This window comes from Aegilops tauschii, chromosome 4 (genome assembly GCF_002575655.3).
Source record: "Aegilops tauschii subsp. strangulata cultivar AL8/78 chromosome 4, Aet v6.0, whole genome shotgun sequence".
Classification (NCBI taxonomy): Eukaryota; Viridiplantae; Streptophyta; class Magnoliopsida; order Poales; family Poaceae; genus Aegilops; species Aegilops tauschii.
Genome location: NC_053038.3, coordinates 479864842 through 479875508, shown reverse-complemented (window position 1 = coordinate 479875508; position 10667 = coordinate 479864842). Strand labels below are relative to the sequence as shown.

The following is a 10667-nucleotide window of genomic DNA, read 5'->3' as shown; positions in this document are numbered from 1 at the left end:
CCCCTTCAACCTCGGAACTCCATGCCGCGTAACTTCTTCTCCCAGGAACTCGACTCGTCCTTGCAATTTTTAGGTGACTAAGAGCAATTCTAGCAGAGTAGCCAAAAAAAAACGATCGTCAAAATCGCTATAGTGATGGCAGGCTAAAAAAATATGCACTCAGAATCGCTATATATTCTAGCCTCCAAATTTCATCTGCCCCATGGGGCCCACTCGCTAAAGGGACGTTTTTTTCCTCGACCTCTCTTCCATCTCCACCATGAGATGAGGGACCATGTGAATTTATTTTCATGCCACACGGTTTCATAAGTTGGCACACGGACGTTAAATATGAAGGCTCGGAGGCCAGATATGGAGGACTCTACGTAATGCACGGGATAGTGACTCATACGGGGCTCTGCTGGAGCTGTTTTTTTTTTCATGTGCTCCATATGATGGTTATTATGAAGTCTTGGTGTTTCGCGAGATACTTTTTAGGTGGGGTCGGGTTGTCGGGTATGACATGGTGGACGTGCCTGGGCTGGATATGGGGGGTGCCGGTCACTCCGGCCGTTTGATGGGCCCGTCTAGGTCAAAAATCGTGACCAAGCGTATATGGCGGGTTTGAGAAATTCGGCTATACCTTACAAATAGCAAACACCGCACGAAAAATATTTACTCTAGCTGAACGCAAGATATGGAGTACAGTACATACACTGCCATCATTAGCAGCGCTTCCGGACAAATATATCATGAGTTCAGAAGATATAGACCGGAGAGCTCATTGTTAACTGCTACGTGTGTACTTCTCTCCTCCTTCCTTTAGGTTTGACCCACCTACTTACTATTTTTCTCCTGATTAGGTCTCCTATATGAACTCTACGACCCTGTCATGTTACTCACAAGCTCATCACCATTTCGGGCATCCAACAAACAGGAGCCTCCAAACAAAATTCGTGAGCGAAAGTAGCAGAACACGCATATTCCCAGCAGAGCTTCATGGCAACCATAACTGCTAGTGCCATGCAAGAAGCGGCAAAGACGCCAAGCGCCTCGCCGCCCCGTGCCATGGCCGCCCCAACGGCCTCGCCGGCTCGCTACCGGCCTTCGCTGCTGGTCATATTCAGCGCCTGCCTCGTCCTGATCGGCGCCGGCGGGCCGCTCCTACTGCGGGTCTACTTTGTCCACGGCGGGCAACGCCTGTGGCTTTCCGCGCTGCTCCAGATCTCCGGCTGGCCGCTCCTCCTCCCGCCCCTGTGCGTCTCTCTCTTCCGCGGCCGCCGCCATGGCATCGCCAACCTCCTCCTCCCGCTTCGCCTGGTCGGCGCGGCCGCCGTGCTAGGCAGTTTGTACGCCGTGTCGTGTTTCGTGTACGCGATGGGGTCGCAGGCGCTGCCGCTGTCCACGTCGTCGCTGCTGCTGGCGACACAGCTCGCCTTCACGGCGGTGTTCGCGTTCCTCTTCGTTGGGCTTCGCTTCACGCCCTTCTCCGCCAACGCCGTCATGCTGCTCATCATCGGCCCGGCAGTGCTCGGTGTCGGGCCGGGGTCTGGGAAGCCGGCTGGCGAGCCATCCAAGACGTACTGGACCGGGTTCTGCGAGGGCATCGCTGCGGCGGCGCTCGCCGGGCTCGTACTGCCGCTCGTTGAGGTCGCCATGGAGCGATACGGGCGCCGGACGGGACCCGCCGCGAGGACGCCGCCTCCCTACTCCACGGTGATGCAGATGCAGGCCGTGATGGGCGCCGCCGGCACGATGGTGTGCCTGCTCGGCATGGCCATCAAGAGCGACTTCGGGGCGCTGCGGAGCGAGGCGGCGACGTTCGGGCTCGGCGAGACCAACTACTACCTGGTGCTCGTGTGGGACGCCGTGTCGTGGCAACTGCTCAACCTGGGCATCATGGGGCTCATCACTTGCGCCTCTTCGCTCCTCGCCGGCATCATGATCGCCGTCCTCCTGCCGCTCTCTGAGATCCTCGCTGTCCTCTTCCTCCACGAGAAGTTCGACGGACCAAAGGGGATCGCGCTCGTGCTGTCCTTATGGGGCTTCGCCTCCTACATGTACGGCGAGAAGGTCCAGCAGAAGAAGGTGGAGGCGCAGAAGAGCGAGCTGCTGCAGCAGCAGGTGGCGAGGAAAACCGGAGACCTCGAGCTGGCTGCCCCTTGATATTATTGGTGTAGAATTATTGTTTTTGCCATTCAAAAGTACAAACTATATAGTATAGAGACATACATTTCGTACGACATTATTTCATTCTGTTCTACTCCCTCCGTTCCAAAATAGATGACTCAAATTTGTACCAACTTTATACTAAAGTTGGTACAAATTTGAGTCATCTATTTTGGAACGGAGGGAGTAGCTAGGTAGCACAAAGAAATCAAGTGGTACTGTTGAGTTAATAAAGTGTATTTAAAAATATTCTTTTTGTATAAAATGCCTATTTAGAAATGTTCACTTCTCGGAAGTGGAAGATGTGAATATGCCATCCTGATCTGGGTCGCCGTTGAGTCCTTCCCGTCGTTCTCCTTCCTCTCCCCTCCGATCTCGCGTTCGGGCTGATCCAGGGGCAACCTTGAATTGCTTCTTGGCCTTGGTGTGAAGGCGACAGTAGGGTTTTAGGTTGTGAAACTTCCCCGCCGCCCCCTGTATATCTATTCTCTCTCTTGTAATGGTAACTTTGGTTCGAATATATGGTTCAGGCCCGCGTAAGCCTGCCATTGACGCGTAAAAAAAACTTCCCCGGCGCGATGAACGAGTTCGGCGATGGTGGCCACATCATCGGCTTCAGTTGTTCGCAAGGACAAGGAACTTGAGGATCTGATGAACGGATTGGGCATTGACGAAGGAGAGACGATAGATGACCTGGTCTATGAGGATGTGACACTAGCAGAAACTATGGAGGCTCGGTGGCGGGTGATCAACAAAGTGGATACAAACCCTGAGTATGGTGATTTCTGGTTTTACTAGAATATGAGAAGCGCATGGGATTTAGCCCAGACTGTCAAATTTTGATCTTTGGGCAATAATCTTTATACTCTGCACCTTTCATGCCTTGGAGATTGCGACAAGGTGATGGATGGGGGGGCTTGACTTTCCGAGGGCGATTAGTTTTGCTAGCTCCATATGAAGGATTCACCAAACCATCAAAGATTGACCTCAACACTTTCAAAATAGGGTCAATTACATTTCAGCCCCTAACTCGAATAACCTACTCACATTTACCCCTAATTTTGAAGCGTGCTCAAATTTGCTCCTCTTTCGTTAAGTGTGGTTATACAAATGCCCTTCCGTACATTTTCCGTCCGGTCAAAGGCCTTTGACCGTTACATTTTTCTATACGCGCAAGGGACTTTCACTAGACGGAAAATGTACGAAAGGGCATTTCTATAACCGTACTTAACGGAAGAGGGGTAAATTTGAGCACACTTCAGAATTAGGGGCAAATTTGAGTAGTGGGTTCCAATTAAGGGCACAAATATAATTGTCCCTTCAAAATATGGATATGATTCCATGATCTGACGGATGGGTTTGGCCCTCTGATGAAGCTTCTTGTTGGAAAGGTCGGCGAGTTTTATGCAGAGGAACAGGGTTTCGGTGATTTTGTTGGTAACTTTTATAGAGTAAAGGTTATATTAGATGTTAGAAAGCCTCCAAAAAATCATGTATCAATTGTTAAGAAGAAGAAAACACAGATTTCCAAAGTGAAGTACGAAAGGCTCTTGGACACAAGAGAATGATATTCTACCAAGTAATGGTGAATGGATCCACATTCCACCATTGTTTTGAGATTCATGCCATGTTTTTCAGCAAATTTTGTTTTGCTTCAGGGTATTACATTAGAGTTTTTTCTTGTTCCAAAGTGTAGCATAATGTTTTTCTGTATACCTTTGTCTACCAATAAATTCGATAGGAAACAAGTCCATTCTTATTTGTTGGTACACATTTATACATTATGGTACACTTTGAAACAAGACAAAAACTTAATGAAACATTATGTAACACTTTGTAACAAGACAAAAATTGCATGCTGTCAAATAACGTACTAGCATGAATCTCAAAGTAATAACAAACGGGGGTGCATGCGCGATGTATCCCGTGCATGGTAGAAAAATCACTCTCGACATTGACCTTGAAGTTTGATATGTGTCTTGCTATGTTGACATATTGTACTAGTGAAAAGAATGAAGCAGCAACACTTATCCATTATAATTCACAAACTGACCCAAGCAAGTGTAGGTACAACAACAAAATTTCAGTTTTCCGTAGGAGTATGACTGGGCCAGTAGCATACACACCTTATTGACTTGGCAATTTCTGTCAAAGTTCTAATTAGTTTATCTAAGCAATTGGTATATAGTACTTACACATGTCAAAATGTCCGGAGAAATCTCCAGAAAAGATCTACCTTTTCTGAAGAATGGTTTACATCGGGCCTCTCGGTACTTATGTCCTTATTATATGTGGTCTTCGCTTCATCATTGATCCTTGCAGTTTGAACCAATCAATCATGCGTGGCTACATCTGCTTCTACATTTCATACGAGGAACAGCTCGGCTGCAAAGAAAAACAATCTTGAAAAACTAACATCTCCTTGTGCACTTCCCTTTCTACGTAGCTTTTTGCTGGTATGAAATAAGTGTACCAACACCCTCCAGACTCCAAGGCAAAATACTTCTTGATCTTGAGGGCCTAACCACCTTCAACATTGATGAACCGGATAGAGATAGTATTGGTCGATGGACTAATTGACCGAGTCGATTTTCTTGTGGTAGGTGATGTGTTTTAGTCCCTTGGATCATTGAGAATCCAACAGAATGCACATAGGCTGGAGAGTGAAACAAAAAATTCACTCCTGCTATCGATTGTTATCTGAACCTACTGCTACCAACTTCTCACGTGCAGACCTTCTCAACGACGAACGACCAGAACCTTGTATGGTAAGAGCCGGCAGACTTGCAGTGTCTGGATCAGTATTTTATTAACACGTTGAGTTCATGTTGAAGAGCACAAGTCTCATGAGATGGCAATGATAATTTTGATATGTGCCTATCCACAAGGGTGACCGACTTATACAAATTTATTATAGGCAATTTGTGACTCTGCATGCATTGGTGACCTGCTTAGTTTAAACCCACCGGGTGACCCAGGAAACAAAGTACAATTAGCATCTGCTTAGTTTAAACCCACTGGGTGACCCAGGGAACAAAGTACAATTAGCTCAAAGTGCAACTTAATCAACAAAATATCAACATACACTCCCACAAAAGTAAACAAGAATGCAAGGATTTAATCGTGTTTTTTCGCAGCTTCATGATGAGGTATGAGCTTTTTTTAACACAATACAATCAAAGTCACTCACATATACGAGCATACACTCATTCCTATGAATGCACACACGCACACGATACCCCTATGAGCAACTCCGAGAGACTGAGCCAGCATCGCATCTTGAGAATGACGAAGTCATCACTGGTGCCTCGTAGTCGATGAGTACGTTTCCTTCCACTGAATGAACCTGCTGGGAATCCTGCAATAAATTCAGAAAAAATACAAGCACCAGTGTCAAGTCTACAACTTGAACCCTGGTTGGCTATGGATACAACTGTCCTCCTAACAATTCAACCATATGTTGGTTCACCGGTGAGGTCTAAGCTATAGCTATAGCGAGGTATCGTGGAAGATATTTATTTATAAAGCAAGAGAATAAAAGTGGAACAAAAAACACGGCTAACTAAGGACTAAAGAAACAAAAAAAATACTAAGGTGAACATGGGTGCACGTGTACCTGAATTGCAAAAAAAAAGTAAAAAAAAGGTCAAATAGTTTTGAAACTCTTTTGCAACAAGCATTTTCTAGTTTATTACTCAGATGTAAAGTTTCGCAATGAAATGACCTTTGTGGTCTTTTGGGCGAATAAAAAAAAGATACTATTGTTCTTGTTTTGGAGGTAGCTCACCACTCATTTCGAATGATTAAAAATAGATACTATATTAAGCTTACTATTCACACATTTTGTAGTAGCAATTATGTCTTTTTTGCCAGCAATATCACGGAAGTCATTTTGTCTCAAAACTTTACACATGAGTAATGCACCAGATGTTGCAAAAAAGTTTCCAAAATATTTGCTTTTTCAAATTTTGTTTTGCTAAACCGGGTACATGTGCAGGTTCCAAAAATCCACATTGCTAAAGAAAATCCAACAATTAACTAATGAACTTATTGATAGATGATTTATTTGCTTGCTGGGTTGCAACATCATCGGTGTTCATAGGAGTCGTCGTGAAGCTGTCGTTACCAGGTCAAAGCTTCAAGATAAAACGTCCAGCACACGATTATAAATTACGTGTACAATTGATCAAAAATTGTTTTTGTTACATGTACACTTACAAGGTAATAATTTTGGTTATAACTGATGGCAAGCTATGCTATTGTGACTAGTAGCTAGGATATTGTTACCAAGTACTATAGCTATGCATTTAGGCCTCGAAAAAGTTAGCTATAGCGGAGCTACAACGACCGAGATCTATTGACATGCCCGTTGGATTTAGAATGGACAGTCCAGATCGAAGGTAGAAATCTGTTTTCTGAAATGGGTGAAATATTTTTTTTGAAATGAGTGAAACATATTTTTTCAATCAAGTGAAATCAGTTTTTGAAATGAATAAAATCAATGTTTTGAAATGAGGGAAATGTGTTTTTCAAATGATATGACAGTAACTAATTGGTTTGCTGCCAAAGTTTGGCATTGCCAATATTTGGCGAGCCAACATTTGGCAAAACCAAAAGTTGCCAAAAATTGGCAACTTTTTGAGAGGTGGGCAAGAACCAATTGGTAGCCAACCAATTGAGAGCCAAATTTTTAGACTTGCCAACAATTGGCATGCCAATTATTGGCATCAAACCAATTAGGCTCTAAGTTTTTGAAATGGTGAAATTGTTTTTTGAATTGACTGAAATAAGTGTTCTGAAAAATGTAGCAAAATGAGTGAAGTGTTGTAGCCATGCACTGCTTATGTTGGCCGGTCTAGAGAGGGGGGCATGTTACGGTACTGTTCACCGGGATCTACAATTAGCAATTTAGATCCTCGCAAGAATGCCTACGTAAATATCAGCAAGTAGATTACGGAACAGATTAAAAGAAGCTAGTACTGCCAAAATCTTTCAAGATACAGAAATGAAGTTGCCAAGTTGCGGGCAACAAGGCACATGCGTTCTAATTACTCAGTCCCGGCGGCGGCCATGCGCGGACCAATTACCAAACACATGCAGCCCTAATTAAGCTGCACTTTCTGCGCAGGCGCTTCTCCTTTGTTTTCTTCCCGGTAAACAATCATCACGTCTACGTACATGCATGTGTGGAGTATGTATTAGAGAAGCTTTTGTTGTAGCTAGGCAGGCTTAGTATTTTACCGGTGCCGACGTGGACTAGACCGTTGATACACGTCAGCTGTTGGTATTTAGAAGTGGCGGTTGATTACTATGCACGCGGAAGCGCAGTGCTTGTGAAAATGGTCAAATTTGATTTAAAAAGACAGCATTAAACTTGGCACGAGCCAGATGGTCAAATTTGATTAAAATGAGAGAATGGTTAAATTAAACGCAGCACGAGTTCAGGCTCATGAAACGTTGACCGTTTCGCTCACATGCATGCAAGTTGCAGCTCCGCCCTGGTCAATGTATGAAGCAAGTGTCATCCCTTGCTCGGTCGTGAGTCGTGACATACAAGAACATCAGATGATTGTTTAGCTATTCAGTTTTGAGAGCTGCATATTATTGCCAATGAGCAAAATATATTTATATCTGATACTTGGATTGGTTGCAATTTAAAGATAACCTTTAGGAGATGTGTGGATAACAGGTTGCTGCTCCTTTGGTTTGATTTAGTGAGTATTGCTTAATCCTTGCATTTAAATGAATGGGGATGATCCTATCATTTGGAAGTTGGAATCTAATGGACTTTACTCTGTTAGATACATGTATGCTCTTGCCAATTTTAGGCGGATTGTTCCTGTTTATGTTCCTGCTATTTGGCAATTGATTGTTCCTCCTAAAATTCGTACATTTTTATGGTTTGTTTCTCATGACAAACTGCTTACTAGGGATAAGGTTTTCAAAAGATAGCATTTAGATGTCCCTTGTCTTTTCTATTGTGAAGCAGAATCATGCGCATGTTTTTTGACTATGTGATTGTTATTGAAGTTTGGAAAATTATCAGCTCTCTTACTAGCATTGAACATGTCACTTATGAATGCATGGCTAGATGGTGGGTTAGCAACAAAAAGAACCAAGCCAATAACCTTGTTCATGCCACTACTCTTTGGGCTATCTGGAGATGCAGGAATGATCTGTGCTTTAAACAGAACACTTGGCTTTGTTTACATGTGATCCCGATGAAGATTGCAGTAGCATGCTCCTAGTGAAAGATCATGTGGGGCGCATGGAGGAGATTAACGCTTTTATGCATTTCTGCTAATTCAATTCAATCGCGAAAATGGGACGGACTATTTATCAGTTTCTTGGAACAAGAAAATGGTGTCATCCATCTCTCCCCTTCGTCTCCCTCGTTGCTTCCGCGCCATTTGTCTCGGAGGAGGTCACGGCGAGCCCTCGTCTCGGGCTCGGCCTCTGAGCCTCGTGTCGCGTCGCCTTCTTCTTTTATATTTATTTTGGCAATTCAATTCAATCACGAAAATGGACATACTCCTTATCATCTGGCCGAAAACAAGAAAAACGGTGTTGAATATTTCTCCCCTTTGCCTTCGCCCCCCCCCCCCCCCCCCCAACCCCCCTCGCAAGCCCGGCAAACCCTTGTCGAGGACTCGGCCTCAGCCCTCAAAGCTTCATGCCACATAGTCTTCTTCTCCAAGAAAATAGCCTAACTCTTGCGCCATTATCAAACAAATGAATATTAAACATGCACGAAAAATATCAAGATGAATGCAGGTGGAGTAGTACATACCACTGCCATTATTGGCAGCGCTCCGGGACAAATGTATCTTGAATTGAGAACATAACATATAGACTGAAGAGCTCATTGTTAACTGTTACGTGTGTACTTCTCTCCTCCTTCCTTTATGTTGACTGACTTACTAACTAAATTGTGTACGTAGTTAATTAGTTTTTTTCTCTGGGGTCGAACTCATTGTTAACATCTTCCTGCTCCTATATAAACCCCCACAAGCCTGTCATCTAACACACAAGCTCATCCCATCTTGAGCATCAAACAAACAGGAGCCAGTCCAAACCAAACTCGTAAGCCAAAGTAGCAATACAAGTACTTCTAGCTAGGACACGTCATGGCAACCTTAACTGCTAGTGCCAGTTCGGCCATGCAAGAAGCAGCGAAGACGCCAACCGCCTCGCCGCCCCGCGCCACAGCCGCCTCGACAGCTTCGCCGGCTCGCTACCGGCCGTCGCCTCTGGTCATATTCAGCGCCTGCCTCGTCCTGATCGGCGCCGGCGGGCCGCTCCTGCTGCGGGTCTACTTCGTCCACGGCGGCCAACGCCTGTGGCTCTCCGCGCTGCTCCAGATCTCAGGCTGGCCGCTCCTCCTCCCACCCCTGTGTGTCTCCCTCTTCCGCGGTCGCCGCCATGGCATCGCCAACCTCCTCCTCCCGCCTCGCCTCGTCGTCGCGGCCGCCGTGCTCGGCGGGTTCTACGCCGTGTCGTGCTACGTGTACGCGATGGGGTCGCAGGCGCTGCCGCTGTCCACGTCGTCGCTGCTGCTGGCGACGCAGCTCGCCTTCACCGCCGTGTTCGCGTTCCTCTTCGTCGGGCTCCGCTTCACACCCTTCTCGGCCAACGCCGTCTTGCTGCTCATCATCGGCCCGGCGGTGCTCGGTGTCGGGCCAGGAGCAGGGAAGCCAGCGGGCGTGACATCCAAGGCGTACTGGACCGGGTTCTGCGAGGGCATCGCTGCGGCGGCGCTCGCCGGGCTCGTGCTGCCGCTCGTTGAGGTCGCCATGGAGCGATACGGGCGCCGGACGGGACCCGCCGCGAGGACGCCGCCTCCCTACTCCACGGTGATGCAGATGCAGGCCGTGATGGGCGCCGCCGGCACGATCGTGTGCTTGCTCGGAATGGCCATCAAGAGCGACTTCGGGGCGCTGCGGAGCGAGGCGGCGGCGTTCGGGCTCGGCAAGACCAACTACTACCTGGTGCTCGTGTGGGACGCCGTGTCATGGCAGCTTCTCAACCTGGGCATCATGGGGCTCATCACCTGCGCCTCCTCGCTCCTCGCCGGCATCATGATCGCCGTCCTCCTGCCGCTTTCCCAGATCCTCGCCGTCATGTTCCTCCACGAGAAGTTCGACGGGCCAAAGGGCATCGCGCTGGTGCTCTCCCTCTGGGGCTTCGCCTCCTACATGTACGGCGAGAAGGTCCAGCAGAAGAAGCTGGAGGCGCAGAAGAGCGAGCTGCAGCAGCAGCAGCAGCAGCAGGTGGGGAGCGAAACCGGAGACCTGGAGCTGGCTGCCCCTTGAAGACAGACAGACAAGTTTTGTGTGCGACTGTGCATGTAGTGTGGCTGATATACTGGTGTATAGTGAATTTTCTTTTTGCCTTTCATACATTGTGTACGATATTGTGTTTCATATTAGGTAGCACAGACAAATTAAGTGCTAGTACTATTCAGTTTTCACTTCCTTGGGTCGGTTTCTGAAATCTAATGGACAAGTATTGCTGCTTCA

General features: G+C 46.8%; 2 protein-coding genes across 2 annotated transcripts; both read left to right on the top strand.

Moving 5' to 3' along the window:
• Window positions 1-742: 742 nt before the first annotated feature.
• LOC109738675 (purine permease 3-like) lies at window positions 743-2258 on the top strand. Its single transcript, XM_020297769.4, has one exon. It carries the CDS (start codon window positions 979-981, stop codon window positions 2143-2145), a length of 1167 nt encoding a protein of 388 aa, XP_020153358.1. The 5' UTR covers window positions 743-978; the 3' UTR covers window positions 2146-2258.
• A 6940-nt stretch (window positions 2259-9198) lies between these two features.
• LOC109738668 (purine permease 3-like) lies at window positions 9199-10667 on the top strand. The gene has a single exon (XM_020297761.4). The coding sequence runs from the start codon at window positions 9276-9278 to the stop codon at window positions 10458-10460; it is 1185 nt and encodes a 394-aa protein (XP_020153350.1). The 5' UTR covers window positions 9199-9275; the 3' UTR covers window positions 10461-10667.